The sequence below is a fragment of the Lolium rigidum genome, chromosome 4 (genome assembly GCF_022539505.1).
Source record: "Lolium rigidum isolate FL_2022 chromosome 4, APGP_CSIRO_Lrig_0.1, whole genome shotgun sequence".
NCBI classification, from domain to species: Eukaryota; Viridiplantae; Streptophyta; class Magnoliopsida; order Poales; family Poaceae; genus Lolium; species Lolium rigidum.
In genome coordinates, this window is record NC_061511.1 from 128,128,546 (window position 1) to 128,153,083 (window position 24,538).

Here is a 24,538-nt window from a genome sequence, read left to right on the forward strand (position 1 = left end):
TTGCTACAACTCAGTAGCTGAAATCTAGGACGTGTATTATGTATTTGCTCAAAACCTGGAATGTGTCAACAATTCTTTAGCTATCCCAGATGTAGCAAACATGTCCTGCGGAAAAAGTCATGGGTCTAACTATGTGACACATCGTCAATGCCGGGTGTCCCTTACAGTTGGTTTGAAGGAGTGAATCTATGTTAGCCAGAAGTTGTGATTCCCTTGTTATGGTGCCATTTGCAACGGGTTGCTTGAAATTGAATATTTCTATGTGACATAAAGTTATGCTCACCGCACAAAAACTTTGCACTTAAACTTCGTCGTGACTCGAATATTTCACTTTTGCTCTTCACTTTTTTTGGGTACATAAACATGGGGGATGCAAGCTTACGGGCACCTGTGGGCACGGTCGAAATTCCGACAACATATGGGTACAATTTCTTGTCGGAATTAAGTAAAGAGAAAAGAGAACGCCGCTGCCCGCGTCACTGGAGAGGAGGGCAGAGAGCACCGCTGCTGCTGCCGAAATTCAGACCCTGTCCGCCCCTGCAGCCACCGCTGGCCGGGCCTCCGCTTTCAACCGTGGTCGACCAATTTCTTCCGTGAATGGATAAGGCAAGTAGAGAGAATCGAGGGTCAAAAGAAAAAAAGGAAATTACTAAGTTGGGCCCACATAATTAAGGGAGACGCGCGCCAGGTTTTAACCGTGAGCAGCCCAATGAATCGATCAAACGATAATACCGATCGATCGAGCGCTAACTAAAAGGGATTTATATAGTAGGCCTAGTTTCACATATTCAACTCAAGCGTCTAACCTTTCACTAATTACATGCCTAATTAGAGCATAACTCGGCACAATTCCAATATAATCAAGCGGAGCAACATCTAAGATTTGTAGCTATTCAATCTCCATTGGATTAGGAAATCACTGTCAGAATCATAGACTTAGAAATAAGAACTTAAGTGACTTTTATAAGTCAACTTAGAAATAGACACTCATAAGACATAGACCGCTTTAGAAAAATCAACAATCTTGTACAACTGAGAATTTACGAACCCATTAGACGATTGTAATTGAAGCAAACCTTAGGAAAAAAACGCTAGCAAAATTAACACCTAACTAATCCGACGACTCGAATAACCGAAAACTTGCAAATGAGTACTAGGAGTACTACACTACGAGAACGCAGTACGCGAAAATTACTCGATTTTGCCCGCAGAATCGTCCTTTTGCAGCGTACCCAACCAGGCCGGTGGCCCCATCCCCGTCTGCTCGTGCACCGTCGACAGTAGCGGCGGCAGCATCTTGAACACCCCGGACATCTGCTGCAGCGCATTGCCGGCGGCAGACTCCCCACCGGCGTTCACGGTGCCGTCCGCACCACCACCGTTGCTCCAGATGCTGATCTTGGGCTGCATGCCGTTGACTGCGCCCGCGTTGATGCGAGCCATCTCGGTGTACATGCCGGCGTCGATCATGAGGTAGTCCCTGAGAGCGTGGTAGTTGCCGCCCAGAGCCTGGAGCATGGACGCCACGTACTCCGACTTGGCCTTGCCGACTAAAGCCAGCGACTCCGCCTCCTTCTGCTTCGCGTAGAGCCTCGCGTCCTCGCCCATCTTCTGCTCGAAGAACTTGGCGTCGGCCTGTGCCTTGCGCGCGTCGGCCGCCCTCATCTGCTCGAACAGGGCAGCCTCCGCCGCCTTCTGCCTGCTGTAGAATTGTGCATTTGATTCTTGAACCTACGAGAAAAGGTTAACGCGTGAGATGGAGGAACTTATATTACGAGTAGGAGATTTGATGGAGCGCGTGTTAACATATGACATACCTGTGTCTCGTACTTTACGGTGGCCTTGCTGAGTTGCTCGGCCTTGAGCTTCTCAGTCTGGCGCATCGCGTTCTTGCGCTCCACCTCCATCTGCAGCTCAGCCTCCCGGATGGCGACGGCCTTGGCTGCCTCGACCTCGGCCACCTTGGCCTGCTTGTCCCACCCTGCCTTCTTCATGGCAAGCTCGGCCTTGGCCGCAGCGATGTCCGCCTCCCTAGCATTCTCGAACACCTGCACCTCGGCCTTCACCTTGGCCTCCTCCTTGAGCCCCTGACCCATCTGCTGCACGGACAACACCTTGGTCTCGGCATCCACCTTGGCGGCGTTCTGCCGGGTCAGTCCGTCCCTCTTTTTGGCGCCCACCTCTCCCCTCATCCGGGCATCCGCCACGTCCACCTTGGCCTGGTTCACCGCATCCTGCTGCGTCTTCTGGCCGAGGTAGGAGAAGTACTCGTGCCCCGGCACGTCCACCAGCTGCTTCACGTTGGCGTTGTAGATGATGAGCCCGAACTGGTTGAGCTCCAGCTGCACCTTGTCGAAGACTTGCAACTTGAACGACTTGGTGCCCTTGAAGATCTCCTCCATGGTCAGCTCCGCGGCCAGCACGCGTGTCTCGCCCTCGATGATCCCCTTGACCAGCTCGTGGACGTGGCTGGTGGACGTGTCCAGCGGGGCGATGAGCTTCGCGTAGAGCAGGAGCTGCTTCTCGAGCTCCTTCTTGTCCGCCTCCGCGCCGCCGCTGGCGGTGATCTTTGGGCCGATGGTGAAGACCGCGGGGAGGATGAAGGGCAGCTTCTCGGAGCTCATGGCGTGCACGTCAATCTCGTAGTTCACCGGCGAGATGCAGAACTTCTTGCACTGCTGCCCGGCAAACACCCACGCCTTCTTGGCCAGCTTGACGTCCTCGATGCCCCAACCGGTGATGGCCAGGTACTCCGACGCGTCGGCGACATGGAAACTCGCCATCTTCTCCGACGATGATCTCTAGATGTTTCTTCGACTAGTTATCGATCTACGGCGGAAACAAACTTTACGATAAACAGCAACAATGCGATGAATACTGCGAATCTGCGATGCGTAGCCGATCTGTGGCCTATATATATATAACGGGAATGTTGTTGCGTATTATTGATGGACACGTAAGGATTAGAAATCAACAGCCTTACGATATAGAGTCCGTTCTACATACAACTTACACGCATGATCCGGAATTTAGACAGGCAACGTCTGGTTGATGGATACGGATCAGAACTCAACAACTTACCAGCTACGATATTCTCCGTATCAGAGTTCGTTCTACAGGACAAGAACGCAAAATAAATCTGCTATGCGCGTGACGAGGTAGCACCGTAGCAGTATGTACGACATGCATGCACTACGGAATTTATATACGTGGTGAAATATAGGTGTTGACAGTTTTTTTTACTACTCCAAAATTTGTCCAACTTTACTTTATTGGACTGACAAACTCATATGCCGGGGGCGTATTTGAATCTCAGTCATTGTCAATTGTCTGTGATTTCTGGTACTCCCTCCGCCCAAAATTGGAACAGGGGGAGTAATACCTCTAACCCAAAATAAGTGACTCACCTTGATCTAGGATTTTATTCAAATTAACATCAAACAAAGGAAACAAATAGAAGTTGAGCTAAATCAAGGCGTTCGCCCAGTTGATGCCTCTCCTTTGAGCCTCCATAGATGCTCTACGAGATCATATTGCAGTTGAGCCTGAACATTGCTTTCACGGAGTTCCGTATGCATGGCGAGGAAATCAGTAAACTCTGCAGGCACCTGGTGATTAACCTCCGCATCTGACACTCATGGGGATTAATACGTTGCAAATGTATCTATCATTTTTTATGATCCATGCTTGTTTTACACCAATTTATATATGTTTTGTTTACACTTCGTTGCACTTTTATATATTTTCCGGCACTAACCTATTGACAAGATGTCATAGTGTCAGTTTCCTGTTTTTCTGTTGTTTTGTATTTCAGAAAAGTTGTAAAGGAAATATTCTCAGAATTGGACGAAACAAAAGCCCGAAGATCTTATTTTTTCGTAACGAAGACGAAGTCCAGATGGGGGGACGAAGAAGCTCCACAGGGCGGCCAGACCAGGCCTAGGCGTGGCCCAGGCCCTGGCCGCGCCTAGGGGTGGTCTGGGGCCCCCTGGCCTCCACCGACCTCGCCCTTCCGCCTATAAGAAGCCTCCCGATGCGTGAACCCTAAATCATCCAGACCTCGTCCATGAAAAGTTCCGTAGCTCTGCCGTCGTCGCAGACAAGATTCGGGGGACAGAAATCTCTGTTCCGGCACCTTGCCGGGAAGGGGAATTGCCACCGGAACCATCTCCATCGACTCCACCGCCATCTTCATCGCCATTGCTGACTTCCATGATGAGGAGTGAGTAGTTCTCCCCCGAGGCTGAGGGCTTTACCGGTAGCTATGTGGTCTATCTATCTCTTCAGGTATGATCTTTATGTGATCATGAGCTTTTTTAATCTAGTTGAATAAGTAAATGTTATTCTTCAACTCTAATTAGCTTGCAAGCATGTGACTGGTTCACAAGGGATATCATATCACGGTATGAGTAAAGAGTACTTATCAGTAACGAGGTTGAACTAGGTATGGAGATACCGACGATCAAACTTCGGATAAGTAAAATATCGCGAGACAATGGGAAGTGTTATTTTATGTGAATGGTTCTTTCGATCAGGAAGTCATCGTTGAATATGTGGGAGCTATTATGGATCTCCAGGTCCCACTATTAGTTATTGATTGGAGAGGAGTCTCAATCATGTCCGCATAGTTCTCGAACCGTAGGGTGACATACTTAAGGTTTGATGTTGTTTTAAGTAGATATGGAATATGGAATGGAGTTCGAATGTTGTTCGGAGTCTCGGATGGGATCCAGGACATCACGAGGAGTTCCGGAATGGTCCGAAGAATAAGATTCATATATAGGAAGTCACTTTCCAAGTTTGGAAATGATCCGGTGCATTTATGGAAGGCGCTAGAATGTTCTAGAACCTTCCGGAAGAAATCACCATGGAAGGTGGAGTCCCGGATGGACTCCACACACCCTAGGACGACCAAAGGGGAAGGTGGAGTCCATGGTGGACTCCACCACCATGGCCGGCCATAGGGGAAGGAAAGGGAGGAGTCTCACTTCCCCTAGGTTTCACCAATATGGAAGTTTTTGAGTTGGACTCTTATTCGGATTTTGGGCAAACCCTAGGGGGTTCCACCTATATAATGAGGGGGAGAGCGAGGGGGCTGACCACTACTTGGCCGCACCACCAAGGGGCTCCCTGGCCGGCGCCCCAAACCCCCTCTCTCCCAAACCCTAGCTACTCCCTCCTCCTTCTTCTCCCGCAGCGCTTACGGCGAAGCCGTGCCAGAGATCTCCACCACCACCGTCACCACGCCATCGTGATGGCGGGATTCCGAGGAGGATCTACTACATCCGCTGCCCGCTGGAACAGGGAGAAGGACATCGTCATCAACATCGTACGTGTGACCGAGTGCGGAGGTGCTGCCCGATTGTGGCACCGTCAAGATCTTCTACGTGCTTTTGAAAGCGGCAAGTGATCATCTACATCCACCACGAGATTTATCTCGTTAACGCTTAGTGATCTTCGAGGGTATGTTGATCTTCACCTCGTTGCTACCATCTACTAGATTAGATCTTTTTTGTTATTCGTTCTTGCGGTAGGAAATTTTTTGTTTTCTATGCTACGAATCCCTACATTAGCATGATCTAGGACACTTCATCCATGCCCAATTACCACGAAGGATCGTCACATGATGTAGGTGATCACCAGACTTTAAAAATTCTTCGCTCCTTCAAAAAGTACAAAGAATATTTCCAAGTGACTCACTAGCCGACTAGGAAGAGCATACCCTACAAGAAGTAAGAACACAAGGCTAGTCACTTGGATCTTGAAACCCTCACAAAGATCTCGCATAAAAGTTGGCTTCTAGAGCACCACCTTAGATCTCACAATATTGGAGTGGAGTTTTAGATCTAGGTGTATTAGAGGTAGAGCAAAGGCTATGGTTAAGGAAAACTCTCTTCTCTCACAAAACCGCTCCAATAAGTACTATTCCTACTTTCGGGGTTGATGGCTATATATAAGCAAAGGTAGAAATATGATTGTTATAGATAAAATGAACTATCTTGGTGTATTACTGAATGGTTAAATTCAGAGGTACCAAACATGTACGTTATTTGAATTCCTAAGAGGGAAATGTGATCTCGTAGGTATCGTGTCAATATCTTGATGGCATTGACTGGAATAGAACACCTGAGAAAGTAGTTATACAGAGAAGTTTATGCCCCAAAGTTTATATCTCTTTCAAGTTATCCCCTAAAGCTATTAACTAATTTTAGTGAGTTGAAAGTACATCATCAATGATAGCTTCAACAGCAACATCCTTGGAAAACACTAGAGTTCTCCTCACATGATCATGACCTTCATCACCACTATCTTGTTTGGCAAGCTCATTTGCCTTACTTGAAATCTTGAGCTCTTCTGACTTGAGCACTAGCTCTTCTTCTTTGAGAAAGTTGTGCTTTGAGATGTTATCTTACATAGATATGTAACAAATTTGCATTTATTCTAATAAATTGTTGGAAGGAATCCATTACCTTAGTCATTCTCACTTGATTTCAGATGATGAGACCATGCTTCTCTCAACGCATGCATTTTTGTATTAGCGTGGAAGGAGGTGGAACAAATTATCATTCCTCGCATAATTAGTTAACTTGATCTTTGGACATTGTCCTTGAGTTTGTTTTTCTTGGGATTTATCCTTAATATCACTCTCCTTTTGAGGATTGAATATGGTTATTAGAAATCAAGTACTTTTGGTCCTTGATCGCCTCAAGGTCTCAAGTAACAATGTTATAATGTAGGGAGCAAAGATGCGACTCATTTTATTTTCATAGCTAGTGACGGAAACAAACTATGTGTATACCAACTCGTTGGACTCTAAGCGTAGAGTGATGTAGCAAGCAGCTCTTTCCCTACTTGGGTTTGTTCATCAAATACAATGATATCCTAAAGTATCATTCACCATCTTCAAGTAATGCTTGCAAAGCACGAAGAAGTTTCCTTGTGCCCCCAACTTAAGTGGGGTGGGTGTAAGGCAATAGAGTATATTAAAAAAGAGTTGAGAATAGTATAAAGTACAATAAAAAAATTAGTAATGTAAATTTGGTACATGTTTTTTGAATTTTTAGGATACCAAACTACTTCTCCTTTAGCTAGGACACTTAGTCCGTGTACAACCTCTAATAAGGGATCTCGAGACAAACTAGGCTATCGCTGGCATTCAAAATATCTTGGCACCTTCATAAAGTACTTCAAAGGTTTCCAAGTGACCCTCTAGATGGCTAGGACGCACACACACCCTCCATCAAATAACAACACAAGGATATTTACTTGGATCTTAAACCCTAGCAAAGATATCACAAACAAGTTGGCTTCTAAAGCACCTTATATCTCTCGGAATGGAGTGGGAGTGTAGATCTAGGTGTATTGTAGGTAGAGCAAAAGGGTATGGTCAACATAACTTCTCTCGTCTCTCACGGAACCTCTCAAAAGTCCTACTTATGACTTGGGGCCGGTGGCTATTTATAGGCTAAGGTATAAATATGACCATTAAAGAAAAAATAAATAGCACGCTAGTACCATATGGTTAAACGGTACCATGCATTTAGCTCATGAGCGAGGAAGCTAGATCTTGGAGGCCCCACATCAAAATCTCGGTGTGAATAAAACAAACCAACAAAAAATGGTTTTCGCCTGTAAGTGAATACACAAAAGCTCGGAGGCACTTATTCGAATAACAATTATTTTGTCTCAAAGTTTTGAATGCCAGGTAGTTCCAATCAAGAATCACCTCGGAGGTACCTAGTCAAACAGAACACCCTCATATTTGATTTTAGATAGAAAACTTCAAAGCCTCTACTCGAAGAAACTCACAGAAATTGACTCATGAGTAACGATCCTATACATAAGATTGTTCTGAGTGGAGTTTATGATTGGTTGAAGGTTATGAACATCCACCATGCATAGAGCCATCACAAACAAAGACACATCAAAAATAGGCATATCCTAGTTCCTCTAACTCACATGCATTGCCGAAGGGTACCGAGATGAAAGCATTCATATGTACATGGTATGTGCAAAATCAAGTTTGGAGATTTTGAGTGAGTTTGAAGGAAAACTTTGAGGGTATTTCCTTATGCTTCGCCAAGTGCGTTTTTTGTTGTACGACATACGTACCTACGACTCAAGAAATTAAAATTACATTGCACGTAAGCTTATACATTTCTCTCTCTCTTTTTAAGGGTCACCAAGCGTTGATATCTTTTTGCAATGTTCGTGATATATAAAATTTTAACTTTTTTAAATTATCATGGCATGGTCATTTTAAACTTGAATACAAAACGTTTACGAAACGATTGGTTACCTATTTCCATGTCACGAATCATCCAGAACCCCTTGGGATCTTAGTGTACTTTCAAGGATGCTGACTAAAATTCATGTGCCACTTAATGTTCAAATCGAGAATCAGTTCTTGCAAGGTCTAGGTGTATGGGAACTTGAAAGACTTGGAAAAGAATCCATGGAGAAAACCACGGTTGATATTTTGAAGGTTCCTTCCAACTACCCACAACCTCTATCTCCATACTTGCACATTTAGTTTATCATCCCTCGAGTGACTCATATAGAAGTAGTTGTATGTGTTGGAAAGTCTCTACATAGTCTCATCTTGAAAGTGGTCACCTTCATCTTCTGAGTTTTTTTGTTAGTGACTACAAAGCTCAAAATGAGAAAACCTAAGTTCCCACCAGAGAGAGAGAGAGGTTCCCAACTCAATATTGAAGTAATCAACATGCTTCCAGAGGGAAGTTTCTACCAAGATTTAAACCCAATCATCCTCCTTAAGACCGCTAGAAATTTGGGATGAGCTCCAAACCATGCATCAACGCAACTCAAGTAGCATTCACATATCAAGATATGAGATAGTGAAGAATGAGATTATGTCTTTTACCATGAAGAATCACCTCAACTATGTACTCAAGACTCAATAGCCTCCCCATAATTTTGAAAGACTTTGAATCCAAATGGTGTAATAATTGTTTTATGGTGACCAATCTTCTTGGGAAATCCTTCATACTCAACCAATCATGGTATTCAACATTCTATAAAGGAGGGATTACACCACACTCATTCATAAGGATGTTCTCTCATTGTTCTTCACTAATCCTACATGCAAGTGGACACTGAAACACAATTCACAAGATGTATCTTTCCTAATTTAACGACTCGTGGGTTATTATTGAATTTTTATGTGTTCTAATATTTATCTTTTAATTTATATGCTTTACTATCTTATATGGTGTGTAATAGAATAAAAATGACCAAAAAAAATAAGTGGACAATGTAAGGAATACCCTTTGGGTATCATGGGTAATCTTGTCTAGGAGAAATATCCACTTTGAGATAAATATATAGTTGTCCTCTGACCATTGAGTTGCTCTTACAGCCTCAGCCGTGTTTAGGTGAAAATAGTTTCTCAAAATCTCGGTATCCAAGCAATGACTCATGCAGTGTATAACGGTCTTATCTTAACGGTGTCACATAGGATAGAATAATTGTTGAGTTGGAGGAGAGAGAAATAGGCAAAAAAGTGTGCGGCTAATTCTCATTCGACTATGAAATAGCTTACTTCTCATCCGAGTGATGTCATTCTCATGATTTTATACTGCATGAACATTTGTTTAATCGTGCAATATTTTTTACTGTCTGAACCATCTTTTTTTAGTTGCAACCCGCTTGCAACTTAGAATCTCAGCTGCGACTATTTGCAACTGAAAAATCTCAACTGCAACTTACTTGCACCTCACATGCAACTGAAAATATCTCGGTTGTAACCCAACTGCAATTCGCAAGACGCACGAATCATGATGCAAATCCAACGATCTTAAAGGTAAATGAGCCTATAGCTTGATTCTCTTTCGACTAGGAATTAGCAAAACCATATGACCTTCTCTTAGCTACGAGTTACAATTGGGTTACGACATGTCATCTCTTAATTAGTTACATAGTATCTAGATTAATTTAAATCACTTCATAATTTTAGGTGCATTCAAACATTAACTGCCAGGTATATATAGCAGTAACACATAATCTATTGTAGTATAACATGTTGTTCTGCCGTATCTAAATGACATGCATATAGCATAAGAAAAGACAGTCTTCTCAGCCATCGTGTGTGCCTTTAGATATCTTTTTTCTTTATTTATCTCTCCTAAAGACTACTGGTTCGTTAGTTTTCCGTTACCAATAATTTGCGGATCAACCAGAGACTTTGCCTGACGTGCGTGCTCCTCGCTCGTACGGTGACTAGCTCCCTGGACTGAATGGATAGACTAGTTAGACTGAGATTGCGTTCGTTTAGCAGACTGGAGACTATCCTACCAACAACCTGCTGTATAAAAGGCGGAAGTGCTGGCCACCATTCGTTCACGCGAGATCTAATTCACCGTTGCTACACCCTTAGCCTCTAACGAAACTAGCCAGATCAGATCGTGGGAGATGGCGACATTCCGTGTCGCCGATGCGTCGGAGTACCTGGCCATCACCGGCTGGGGCATCCACGACGTCAAGCTCGCCAAGAAGGCGTGGGTCTTCGCGGGGCAGCAATGCAAGAGGTTCAGCATCTCGCCGGTGAACTACGAGTTCGAGGTGCACGCCATGAGCGCCGAGAAGCTGCCCTTCATCCTCCCCGCCGTCTTCACGATCGGCCCCAGGATCACGGCCACCGGCGCTGAGGAGTCAGACAGGAAGGACCTGGAGGCGCAGCTCCTCCTCTACGCCAAGCTCATCGCCCCGCTGCACAGCTCGAGGAGCCACGTTCACGAGCTCGTCAAGGGCATCATCGAGGGCGAGACCCGCGTGCTGGCCGCGGAGCTGACCATGGAGGAGATCTTCAAGGGCACCAAGTCGTTCAAGGAGAAAGTCTTCACCCAGGTGCAGCTGGAGCTCAACCAGTTCGGGCTCATCATCTACAACGCCAACGTGAAGCAGCTGGTGGACGTGCCGGGGCACGAGTACTTCTCCTACCTCGGCCAGAAGACGCAGCAGGATGCGGCGAACCAGGCCAAGGTGGACGTGGCGGAAGCTCGGATGAAGGGAGAGGTTGGAGCCAAGGAGAGGGAGGGGCTGACGCGGCAGAACGCCGCCAAGGTGGATGCCGAGACCAAGGTGCTCTCCGTGCGGCAGGTGGGTCAGGGGCTCAAGGAGGAGGCCAAGGTGAAGGCCGAGGTGCAGGTGTTCGAGAATGCAAGAGAGGCGGACATAGCCGCGGCCAAGGCCGAGCTTGCCATGAAGAAGGCTGGGTGGGACAAGCAGGCCAAGGTGGCCGAGGTCGAGGCGTCCAAGGCCGTTGCCATCCGCGATGCCGAGCTCCAGATGGAGGTCGAGCGTAAGAATGCGCTGCGCCTGACCGAGAAGCTCAAGGCCGAGCAACTCAGCAAGGCCACAGTGCAGTACGAGACACAGGTACTTGCATGTACATCCACGCTTGTCATGTGATGATTGAAATGTTCCATCGATCGATCTCATGTATATATATGTGTGATTGTAGGTTCAAGACTCAAATGCGCAGCTCTACAGCAGGCAGAAGGCGGCAGAGGCGGCGCTCTTCGAGCAGATGCGGACGGCGGAGGCGCGCAAGGCGCAGGCTGACGCGCACTTCTTCGAGCAGAAGATGTCCGAGGACGCGAAGCTCTACGCGAAGCAGAAGGAGGCGGAGTCCGTGGCTCTGCTTGGCAGGGCCAAGACGGAGTACGTGGCGTCCATGCTACAGGCGCTCGGCGGCAACTACTACGCTCTCAGGGACTACCTCATGATCGACGGCGGCATGTACCCGGAGATGGCGCGCATCAACGCTGGCGCGGTCAACGGCATGCAGCCCAAGATCAGCATCTGGACCAACGGCGGCGGCGCGGACGGCGCCGCAAATGCCGGCGCAGAGGCCACCGCCGGCAGCGCGCTGCAGCAGGTTGCTGGGGTGTACAAGATGCTCCCGCCGCTTCTTTCGACGGTGCACGAGCAAACTGGGATGCTGCCGCCGGCGTGGATGGGCGCTCTGCCCAAGGACGGCGCCGCCAAGTGATCTCGTGTAGTAGTCGTCGATGCGCGTGTCTAGTTTTTCTTTGAACTTGTTATAAGTTTGGTGCCAAGAATCGTCAGGTTGTGATTAGGTTGATTCTCAAATAATAGGTTTCCCCTGTTTGTAGGTACATACATCTGGTTTAAGGAACTCTCATATCAGATGTTTGTATACTCTTCAAGATTCGTGCTAGATACTTGCAATGAAGTCCTTCAGCTTATCAAGCTTCTCTAAAGCCTATTCCTTGTGTTTTAGGCTTCCAGAAATCATATTGCTATATAATCTTCGCCTTCAATGTTGATTAACATGATTATCAGGGCATTATCAGTTTCTTTATACATTTAACCATGATAGATACTACGGAGTACTATATTCTTCCATTTTGTATCTGCGATACCCGCCACCAGCACTTTATGTTTGCAGACTGAAGCCCATCACACCAAGTCGGACTTGCGTTTAGGTCCCATGGGCTCCCAAAAGAACATATCACCGTGATCAAAAAAGCGATATAAGGTATGTGCACCTCAAGAAACTAATTCTTGATTAAAAAATGAATAAATTTACATACGTTGTGACTTACATGGATTCGTTATTTGACAAAAGAGTGAGAACAAATAATTTGAAGAGCAACTTATATACTACTAGGATATAGAATAAATAATTACAAGAACTTATGGACCGAATTTTTTCGATAAAGGAAATATATTAATATCAAGAAGATACACCAATTACACCCAGCCTCTGCAACAACGCGCCACCCTAATGGCACTACGGATGCACACAACCAAAAAAAATGAAAAGAAAACTAAGAAACAAAAGTCCCGCTACAGTATCTCGGGCCTAACAACAGCAATACATCCACCGCCAAGACAACACCTGAAATACAGACTCTCCAAAAACGACGCCTCCAAGAAGGGAACAGTGCTCTAACACCGTCGTCGCCCGATCAACGATCTTAGGTTTTCACCCTGAAGATAGTCTCCGCTCTCAAAACAATGCCTCCAACAAGATCATTACCAGACACAACCAGTTAAGGCCAGACCTTGGGTTTTCACCTTGAAAGGTAGGACTCTGAACTTCACCTGTGTTGTCGCCCCCACAATCATACCACTGATGTGAAGCCCGGAACACCAAGCAAGTCCATCAACAGCGCGGAGACTTGAACCTCCCTTAACTAGTCCTCCCCTCCGACCTTCATGAACTTCTCTTCTTCCGACTTTCATCATGGATCCATAGTCACTTGATGTCAACACAAAAAAGAGCTTCGCGCCGCTCCCTCCAGAACCAATCGGTCGGAATAAAAGCATGGGTGCGCACGACCGAATACCACTGATCCAGCAAACTCCAGGCAAAAAGCACCGTTACATTCGCCGGTGGAGCCTTCCGGAACTCAACACTCCGGCCAGATCACGAGTCCAGGCCTCCGGTAGGTCTTCATCTTCACGCAAGAGAGACCCTACGACCACCGCCTTTATTCAGGTCGGACTCCCACGTCGGCGACCATCCCGGGCTGGCCACTCCAACCCTCCACCAGCGACACCGTCGCCGGCTTCGATGCTTCTCCATCTCGCCGCCGGAACGCGGTGATAGATCGATAGATCCACCACCACCAATAGCAGGCCGACCCTCTCCGGCGAAGAAGAGGGCCACCTCCACCGTCGTACCCAAGGCTGCTGCCCTGGGCGACCTCGTGTCGCGGGTGAAGCCCGAGATCGCCTCCACTCACCGACGAGAGGCGGGGGGAAATTGGCGCAGGCCATGGGCCTGGCCGCCGCCCACCACCAGCCCCTGCCGGAATGCTGCAGAGAGCCGACGGGAGGAGGGAGACCGCAGCGCAGGCCGCCGCCGCCCATCCCATCCGCGCCGACCGGTCCACCAGGGGAGAGCCGACGGGAGAAGGGGGCGCAGCGCAGGTCGCCGCCACCCATCCCATCCGCGCCTGTCGGTCCGCCATGCGCCGAGGAGGGGAGATCCGGCCGCCGTCCACCACGCATTGACGAAGAAGGGCCCCCGCCGCCGCCACGCCCCGTGGGTCTTTGCCCCGGCGGCGCTACCGGCGGTGGCGACGGTTAGGGCTGGAAGGGTGGGGTGCGGGAGGGTGGGAGAGGCCGCGTGTCCAACACAAAGTTCATAAAATCCAAGAAAGGAACTTTAGGAGCAGATATATTACCACGCTAAGGCCAATGGTAGAAGGAGGAAAACACTAATATTTCTTCAGAGCAAGAACAGGAAACTGGTGGAGGGAGTGTAATTCACTTGCCATCTTTGTAGCCCAATGGTGTCATCACTTCCCATGCGCGCAGATGTCTTTTAGCCTCTTAGGACGCAGCCGCCAAGTTCGTCGAGTTGCCATCTCACTATGTGACATGAGAGAGCCCCAGGACAACAACGCCTAGTGTGTGGTCGCCCAATCAAGACACGGCCGTGTGCTGCGAGTTGCTCTTGGCATGCTCTAGGGCGTAAACATGGGTCAAACCATGTGCGTTCACGAAGAAACATTTGTTTCTTTTCCTTTGTTACACGGATTGTAAGAGCATTCTCACTCGTTTGGTCTCCCCACGCCGAAATCCGGGGTAAATTTCGTCCGGATTGGACGTAAAAATGGCGTGGGGAGGGCCAGTTTCCTAGCCGCGATCTCAGGCGAAGACGGCGATCTAATTTTGAAAAACGAAAACTTGACGAAATACGGTAAATACGATTGAATTTAGACTAAATTTAATGATATTTACTATATAGAGGGCGAAGTTCAAACATAGAGGCCGAATTCGAATATATTTCGAATTCGGCCAGGAGAATACAACTTTAAATATTAAAACACGGCGCTCTACATGCCGAAATGGCGGTAGAACACAGTGTAGTCCTTGTCGCCGTCGCCGCCATCATCGTCGGAGCCGTCGTCGTCGAAACGTGGCGGCGCCGCCACCGCCTGGCTGCTGGTGCCCTGGTCGGGGTCTCCCCACCAGCCACTGTTGCGCGGCGGGGACGGCGAGGGCTTGTACCACTCGTCGTCGGACTCCTCGAGGTCGATGACGGGGACGGGGACACCAGATGGAGGAGTCGCAGGCCGGCGGTAGTGAGCGGCCTGCTCGAGGAGCCGAGCCTGCCGCTCCGCCTCCTCCTTCTCCCACTGCTCCCTCGACCAGGCGTGATACGTCTCAAATGTATCTATAATTTCTTATGTTCCATGCTACTTTTATGATGATACTCACATGTTTTATACACATTATATGCCATTATTATGCATTTTCCGGCACTAACCTATTGACGAGATGCCGAAGAGCCAGTTGCTGTTTTCTGCTGTTTTTGGTTTCAGAAATCTTACAAAGGAAATATTCTCGGAATTGGACGAAATCAATGCCCAGGGTCTTATTTTTCCACGAAGCTTCCAGAAGACCGAAAGGATTACGAAGTGGGGCGACGAGGCGCCGCCACGCCAGGGCCACGCGACCAAGGCTGGGCCCGCGCCGCCCTGTTGTGTGGGGCCCTCGTGCCGCCCCTAAACCTACCCTTCCGCCTACTTAAAGCCTTCGTCGCGAATACCCCAGTACCGAGAGCCACGATACGGAAAACCTTCCAGAGACGCCGCCGCCGCCAATGCCATCTCGGGGGATTCAGGAGATCGCCTCCGGCACCCTGCCGGAGAGGGGAATCATCTCCCGGAGGTCTCTTCATCACCATGATCGCCTCCGGATCGATGTGTGAGTAGTTCACCCCTGGAATATGGGTCCATAGCAGTAGCTAGATGGTTGTTTTCTCCTCGTTGTGCTATCATGTTAGATCTTGTGAGCTGCCTATCATGATCAAGATCATCTATTTTTAATACTACATGTTGTGTTTGTTGGCATCCGATGAATATTGAATACTATGTCAAGTTGATTATCAATCTATCATATATGTTGTTTATGTTCTTGCATGCTCTCCGTCGCTAGTAGAGGCTCTGGGCAAGTTGATACTTGTGACTCCAAGAGGGAGTATTTACGCTCGATAGTGGGTTCATGCCTCCATTGAATCTGGGACACTGACAGAAAGTTCTAAGGTTGTGGATGTGCTGTTGCCACTAGGGATAAAACATCAATGCTTTGTCTAAGGATATTTGTGTTGATTACATTACGCACCATACGTAATGCAATTGTCTGTTGTTTGCAACTTAATACTGGAAGGGGTTCGGATGATAACCTGCAGGTGGACTTTTTAAGCATAGATGCATGCTGGATAGCAGTCTATGTACTTTGTCGTAATGCCCTGATTAAATCTCATAGTACTCATCGTGATATATGTATGTGCATTGTTATGTCTTCTTTATTTGTCAATTGCCCAACTGTAATTTGTTCACCCAACATGCTATTTCTTATCGGAGAGACACCACTAGTGAACTGTGGACTCCGGTCCATTCTTTACATCTGAAATACAATCTACTACAAACTCTGTTCTTTACTGTTCTTCGCAAACAAACATCATCATCCACACTATACATCTAATCCTTTTTTTACAGCAAGCCGGTGAGATTGACAATCTCACTGTTACGTTGGGGCAAAGTACTTTGATTGTGTTGTGCAAGTTCCACGTTGGCGCCGGAATCTCTGGTGTTGCGCCGCACTACACTCCGTCAACAATAACCTTCACGTGTTCCTTGACTCCTACTGGTTCGATAACCTTGGTTTCTTACTGAGGGAAAACTTGTCGCTGTACACATCACACCTTCCTCTTGGGGTTCCCAACGGACGTGTGTCTTACACGCCATCATGACAGTTTTCTGGCGCCGTTGCCGGGGAGATCAAGACACGCTGCAAGGGGAGTCTCCCACATCCAATCTCTTTACTTTGTTTTTGTCTTGCTTTACTTTATTTTATTTACCTCTTTGTTTGTTCTCTATATCAAAAATACAAAAAAATTAGTTACTTGCATTTACTTTATTTACTGTCTTGTTTACATTCTCTATATTAAAAATACAAAAAAAAATTAGTTACTTGCATTTACTTTATTTAGTTTGCTTTATTTACTACTGTTAAAATGAATACTCCTGAGAACACTAAGTTGTGTGATTTCACTAGTTAGGCTTAATGGAAAACAACAAAAATATTAGAGATCTTTATAGTATTTATCTTGAGTTAGGACATGAGGTGTTTGAAGAGAAAATTAAAAAACCCATGGAACTTTGTTTGCAAAATAGTTGTAGCAATGTTATTAGCATGAACTCTTTGAACACTATTATTTCTAATGCTATGGAAGAATTTAAGCTTGGGGAAGCTAGTTTTGATGAGCATTATATTTTTAGTCCCCCAAGCAAGGAGGAGAGAATTTACTTTGATGACACTTTTCCTCCCATTTATAATGATAGTGGTATTTTGGTGCCACCTACTATTGAGGATAAAGTTTATTATGATTATACTATGCCTCCTACATTTGATGATTATGGTGATGAGAATAATAATGATAGCTACTTTGTTGAATTTGCTCCCACTACAATTAATAAGAATGACTATGCTTATGTTGGGAGTAGTAATTATTTTATGCATGAGACTCATGATAAGAATGCTTTATGTGATAGTTATATTGTTGAGTTTGTTCATGATGCTACTGGAAATTATTATGAGAGAGGTAAATATGGTTGTAGAAATTTTCATGTTACTAAAACACCTCTCTATATGCTGAAATTTTTGAAGTTACACTTGTTTTGTCTTCCTATGCTATTCACTTTGTTCTTCATTGACTTGTTTATTTACAAGATTCCTTTTCATAGGAAGTGGGTTAGGCTTAAATTTGTTTCATACTTGCTTTTTGATGCTCTCTTTGCTTCAACTCTCATCCTTATGCGAGTGCATCATTAAATTTACTGAGCCCATCTTAATGGCTATAAAGAAAGCGCTTATGGGAGACAACCCATTATTTTACTTCTGCACTTTTGTTTTATATTTGAGTCTTGGAAGTTGTTACTACTGTAGCAACCTCTCCTTATCTTTATTTTACTGCATTGTTGTGCCAAGTAAAGTCTTTGATAGTAAAGTCAATACTAGATTTGGATTACTGCGCAGGAACAGATTTCTTGCTGTCACGAAATTTAGCCGCCCCTGCTGTAGAATATTTAGAAAAATCTGCCAATTTACGTGTGTGATCCCCAGATATGTACGCAACTTTCATTCAATTTGAGCATTTTCATCTGAGCAAGTTAAGTTCCCCTGAAAAAATCGTCTTTACGGACTGTTCTGTTTTGACAGATTCTGCCTTTTATTTCGCATTGCCTGTTTTGCTATGTTTGATGGATTTCTTTGTTCCATTAACTTTCAGTAGCTTTGTGCAATGTCCAGAAGTGTTAATAATGATTATGTCACCTCTGAATATATGAATTTTCGATTATGCACTAACCCTCTAATGAGTTTGTTTTGAGTTTGGTGTGGAGGAAGTTTTCAAGGGTCAAGAGAGGAGGATGATACAATATGATCAAGAAGAGTGAAAATTCTAAGCTTGGGGATGCCCCCGTGGTTCATCCCTGCATATTTTAAGAAGACTCAAGCATCTAAGCTTGGGGATGCCCAAGGCATCCCTTCTTCATCGACAACTTATCAGGTTACCTCTAGTGAAACTATATTTTTATTCCGTCACATCTTATGTGCTTTACTTGGAGCGTCTGTTTGTTTTTATTTTGGGATTTCTATTTTCGTGCCCTCAGGTCCTTAGTTGTACTCAGTTTTCCCCAGCTCCTTAGTTTTTCCTCAGTTTTCCCCAAGCCCTTGTCTGAACCGCAGAAGGAGCTCGGACGGAAGGAATCCGTTAAGTTGACCGTTCCGTGCCGACGAGTGGGGTCGTGTCGTTTGTGGGGTCGCGTCGTGTGGGACCGCGTGGGACAGGACGAGGCCGTGTTTGTGTGGCCGTAGCGTGTGGGGCCGTAGCGTGTGGAGCCGTGTGGGTCCGGGACGGGGGCACGAGTGGTTTCTGTCTCTTCCGCCCAGATTAGCAGTTTTCAATGTACCTTTTTCCTCTCTATCGCTCGATCTCATTCATATTTGATAGCCCAAATTGGTAGCAAATCTAGAGCAGTTTCTCCTTCTGTTTTTTAACGCCATTCATTTCTTTATGCCTTCGTTTTTACCCAATCAGGTAGGAAATCTAGGGCACAAATCCAGAGAAAAATATAGGATAAGCTGCATACAGCGAACCAACATAGCATAGATATATTCAGGACAGATCCAAAAGTAGTACCGATAGATCCAACATAAGCTACAATTTACATGAAATTAAGCTGCTCTACGGATAGAGCAGATCACATACGAGAGAGTGCAAGTAGGCACGTTCAACGCCTCCGGGTAGCGCGTGTGACTCGCTTGGAGGTTGCGCAGTGAATCCCAAGTGCTTTGTGTTTGGCCATGTACGCATGCACGTTCACGGTCCTTCCAACTCTAGCGCCACATCTGCCAATGGATTCAGCATGGTTCACCAGGGAGTTGAAGTCGGTGGCGCGGAGCTTCCTGTTGCATAAGGGGCACTTGTAAATGCCTCGAGCAAAAGGGCCATCGTAATGGCCGGACCGCAGCCTCCCGAGGACGTGACGAGTCTTGGTGTGGAAGGACTCGTCGTCGCTGTCGACGTCGCTGCTCCGCACCCGTCACGTAGCACCAAAGATCGTGCAAAAAACACGGAGTCAATTGCAACGATGATGGAACAGAGAGTGAACAAAAAATCATGCATGATAATATGGGCTCGAAAAAAAGAGGTAGCCTCGGTTACATTGGACACACTTATATCCAGGATTTGAGTCAGCAAACCAAAGATCATGCACAACAAATTTGTACACACCAATTGTTTACCGACCAAACCCTGAATCAATTTATGCCCAAATATTCATCATCATCGGCACAAATCTTAAACAAAAGCAAATCACAAACACTAATAACGCAAGATCTAACACAAAAGGATCGAACTAGGAACAGGACGAACAAGTAATAACGCAAGATCTAACAAAAAAGGATTGAACTAGGAACGGACGAACCGTAATAACGGTAGATCTAACACAAAATGATTGAAATGAGATAAGAACTAGGGAACAAAGGGTTACCTCCGGCTCGTTGTCGACGATGGTGGTGTCGTAGGGGTTCTCCGGCGCGTCGTACTCGCACTCGGTTCGTACGGGTCCCAATCGACGGGGGACCGGACGGTGGCGGCGGCCGATGCGCCGGCTGCTACGTTGGAAGCAGCGACGGGGGCCTCGGACGGGGGCGGCGGCCGATGCGCCGGCTGCTACGTTGGAAGCAGCGACGGGGGCCTCGGACGGGGCGGCGGCCGATGCGCCGGCTGCTACGTTGGAAGCGGCCGACGGGGGCCTCGGACGGGGGCGGCGGCCGATGCGCCGGCTGCTACGATGGAAGCGAGCGACGGGGGCCTCGGACGGGGGCGGCGGCCGATGTGCCGACAATGGGCATCTCATTCTTCTCCATCGCCGGCGGTTTTCTTCGGGGTTTTTTCTTCGGTTGTGGAGAAGATGATGGGACAGGAGAGGCGGTTGCAGGGAGCCAGTGAGAACGTGCGTCGAGGGAGAGAAAGAGGGGCTCTATAAAGACGAAGGTGGCGTGTACCGCAACACGCGTCCGCTATGCACGGCTGCAGCGTGCACCGCTACCCGAGTCTAACCCCGGGACGTTTGGTGTACTCGGTTATAACCTCGGGCCTTATACGAAATTTTATCTCGTACTCGGTTTTTCCCTCGAGGACTTAGACCGGCAAGTGCAATATACTCAGTTTTACCCTCAAGTAGCTGGTCAACGAGAGAGTCAACAAATGAGATTAACATAGCTAATTGAGTCATTTCATGCGCAAAAAAATCCAAAAAAATAAAAACATAGTGGCAACTACTCATGGAGTCTTCCTACGCAACCTCGCCACCTAGAAAACCTTAACAAACATATATAAATCAAGTTTTACCACAAATTGCCACTTCTCGAATCACTAGTGTAGCTATGAAGATGCATGGTTTTCCACCCAAACCCCTTTGCAAAACATCTTTCCCAAAACATAGTTTGTCTAAATGATGCCATAATTGTCACACTCATGTATATTTGAATTGCAAATAATTTGATGTAGCCCAATATGAATTATATTGTACAAAACACACATTTTTCATTTTGTAATTCTTTTGTTTGAATCCCTTAGTCTATTTACTATTTATGTGCCCTTGGATTCTTAGTACTACTCAGTTTTGCCCTCAAGTACCGTCACAAATGCTCCGAGAAGCCCAAACTTATCCCGATTGGTTGAGCCGTTGTCACACGGATCGACTCCACGAACCGTTGATCCACTGATCTAACGGGCAGTATACCCCTATCCGTCTCTTCGTGGCAACCTCTCTCTCTCTCTCTCTCTTCGTGGCCACCCATCTCTCTCTCTCTCTCTGTCGGTGGAGAATGCAATGACGAGTTTGCCACTTAATATATAGTATTGGTATAAACATGAGGCATACATATTTGCGGATTTCGGTGATTGCATTATTTGTCAGCCCTCTAACAATTATCAACTATCTTGAGCTGTCCTTTTCTTTTAGGGAATATAGTTTGGGATATAGTATTGGTATTTTGAAACGGCCTAAAAGTGGTATAATTTTGTTATAAACATGAGGCATACATTTTTGCAGATTTCGGCGATTGCATTATTTGTCACCCCTCTAACAATTATCAACTATCTTTAGCTGTCCTTTTCTTTTAGGGAATATAGTTTGGGATATGGTATTGGTATTTTGGAAAGGCCTAAAAGTGGTATAATTTTGGTATAAACATGAGGCATACATTTTTGCGGATTTCGGCGATTGCATTATTTGTCACCCCTCTAACAATTATCAACTATCTTTAGATGTCCTTTTCTTTTAGGGAATATAGTTTGGGATATGGTATTGGTATTTTGGAAAGGCCTAAAAGTGGTATAATTTTGGTATAAACATGAGGCATACATATTTGCGGATTTCGGGGATTGCATTATTTGTCACCCCTCTAACAATTATCAACTATCTTGAGCTGTCCTTTTCTTTTAGGGAATATAGTTTGGGATATAGTATTGGTATTTTGAAACGGCCTAAAAGTGGTATAATTTTGTTATAAACATGAGGCATACATTTTTGCGAATTTCGGCGATTGCATTATTTGTCACCCCTCTAACAATTATCAACTATCTTTAGCTGTCCTTTTCTTTTAGGGAATATAGTTTGGTAATTTCGGTGAATGCACACACTAACTTTGAAAACAACTACAAGTACATCCCAACTCGAATAATGGATTTGTAACTAGGTATCCCTTGTAACAACTTCTAGCGCCCGGTGAGCAATGATAAGAATCCGATCGTAATTATACAACAAAAAAAACAACCAGCCATCGGATTAGCTTGCTTCTTCAACTCGATCAGCTGCCTTAACCGCTTGTTCATTTTCTTCAGTTCTCCCTTCACTTCCACCAGTTCCGCATTGGGAGCATTAGGCATAATCGGAAGGTCCCTAATCGGAACGGCTCCTCTCTCCGCCGCATTCTCTACAGCAAGTCCCCCCTCCCAAATTGCGCCCCCAATAGCGCCAATTGATTCCCGCAACCGAAGCCTCCGAACGTACACATCGATCCACTCGAAATGCCTCGCATTTCTTCAAGATCCGAAAACAACAACGTGAACCCTAAATCCCAAATTCGAGGGAATAACAAGAAAATCGAGAGAAAACGAGAGAAATTGGAGCGAGATCTAACCTTATCCCCCTCTCTATATGGCAAGCTCTCGCATGCAACGAACTCACGTCCACGGTTGCCGTTCTCGTCCGTCTTGCGGATCGACCGCTTCGGAGGCTCTCGGCGTGGGCAGTCGGGGCATCTTGTCAAAGGCACGGGTCCATACTCGCGGCCATGAAGAACGGGAGGTCGAAGAGAAACTAGACATCACCCGCGTGCCGGAGAAGGGCTGCCGCCGGCGGAGAAGAAGAACAATGGGGCGCGGAGAAAGAAAGGGGAAGCAATGGCACGGGCATGGGCGCGGGGCTAGCTCGGGCTCCCATTTTGCAACGGTCACCCGGGTAAGCTGTGGGTCCGGCGCTCTCACGTGGACAAGTTGTGGGTCCCACGATGATCCGGATAAGTGGAGACGTGTCCACCGCGGGGCACCAACAGCGGCCCCACTTGCCAGCACCAACCAACGTCAACTAAACGGGATTCCTTCCGTCCGAGCTCTTTCTGCGGGTTATAGACAAGAAGTTGGGGAAAACTGAGGAAAAACTAAGGAGCTGGGGAAAACTGAGTACAACTAAGGACCCGAGGGCACGAAAATAGAAATCCCTTTTATTTTTGTTTTTGTTTGAATAAAATCGGATCCTAGCATTTCTTGTTTGGGAGAGAGACACGCTCCGCTTTTTCGTATGAACACATATGTTCTTAGCTTTATTCTTATTGTTCATGGCAAAGGTTGAACTACTTCGTTCATTGTTATATGGTTGGAAACAGAAAATGCTGCATGTGGTAAATGGTATAATGTCTTGAATAATTTGATACTTGGCAATTGTTGTGCTCATATAGATCATGTTTAAGCTCTTGCATCATGTACTTTGCACCCATTAATGAAGAACTACATAGAGCTTGTTAAAATTTGGTTTGCATGATTGGTCTCTAGAGTCTAGATATTTTCTGGTTAAGGTGTTTGAACAACAAGGAGACGATGTAAAGTCTTATAATGCTTACAATATGTTCACATGTGAGTCTTGCTGTACCGTTTTATACTTGAGTTTGCTTCAAACAACCTTGCTAGCCTAGCCTTGTATTGAGAGGAATTCTTCTCGTGCATCCAAATCCTTGAGCCAAAAACTATGCCATTTGTGTCCACCATAACTACCTACTACATGGTATTTCTCTGCCATTCCAAAGTAAATTACTTGAGTGCTACCTTTAAAAATTCTATCCTTTGTCTTTGCAATATATAGCTCATGGGAAAAATAGCCTTAAAAACTATTGTGGTGAAGAATATGTAGCTATGTATCTTATTTCTTAATAAGTTGCTTGTTGAGCGGTAACCATGTTTCTGGGGACGCCATCAACTATTACCTTTGTTGAATATCATGTGAGTTGCTATACATGTTCGTCTTGTCTAAAGTAAGGGCGATTTTCATGATCAAATAGTTTGAGTATGCATATTGTTAGAGAAGAAAATTGGGCCGCTAACTAAAGCCATGATTCATGGTGGAAGTTTCAGTTTGGACAATTAATGCTCAATCTCTTATGAGAATATTATCTGTTGTTGAATGCTTATGCATTAAGGAGAAGTCCATTATCTGTTGTCTATGTTGTCCCGGTATGGATGTCTAAGTTGAGAATAATCAAAAGCGAGATATCCAATGCGAGCTTTCTCCTTAGACCTTTGTACAAGCGGCATAGAGGTACCCCTTTGTGACACTTGGTTGAAACATATGCTATGCAATGATAATCCATGTTAATCCAAGCTAATTAGGACAAGGTGCGAGCACTATTGGTATACTATGCATGAGGCTTGCAACTTATATGATATCTTATACATAACACATATGAT

The 24,538-nt window shown here is 45.9% G+C and overlaps 2 protein-coding genes across 2 annotated transcripts; one reads left to right on the forward strand and one right to left on the reverse strand.

Annotated features, from left to right (window-relative positions):
* Positions 1-1,191: 1,191 nt before the first annotated feature.
* On the reverse strand, positions 1,192-2,783 carry LOC124647493 (flotillin-like protein 2). The gene is made up of 2 exons (XM_047187430.1): positions 1,818-2,783; positions 1,192-1,731 (listed from the first exon to the last, which is right to left on the reverse strand). The coding sequence occupies exons 1-2, from the start codon at positions 2,781-2,783 to the stop codon at positions 1,192-1,194; spliced, it is 1,506 nt and encodes a 501-aa protein (XP_047043386.1).
* Positions 2,784-10,404: 7,621 nt separating this feature from the next.
* Positions 10,405-12,013, forward strand: LOC124647494 (flotillin-like protein 2). The gene is made up of 2 exons (XM_047187431.1): positions 10,405-11,397; positions 11,483-12,013. The coding sequence occupies exons 1-2, from the start codon at positions 10,432-10,434 to the stop codon at positions 12,011-12,013; spliced, it is 1,497 nt and encodes a 498-aa protein (XP_047043387.1). The 5' UTR covers positions 10,405-10,431.
* Positions 12,014-24,538: the final 12,525 nt, after the last annotated feature.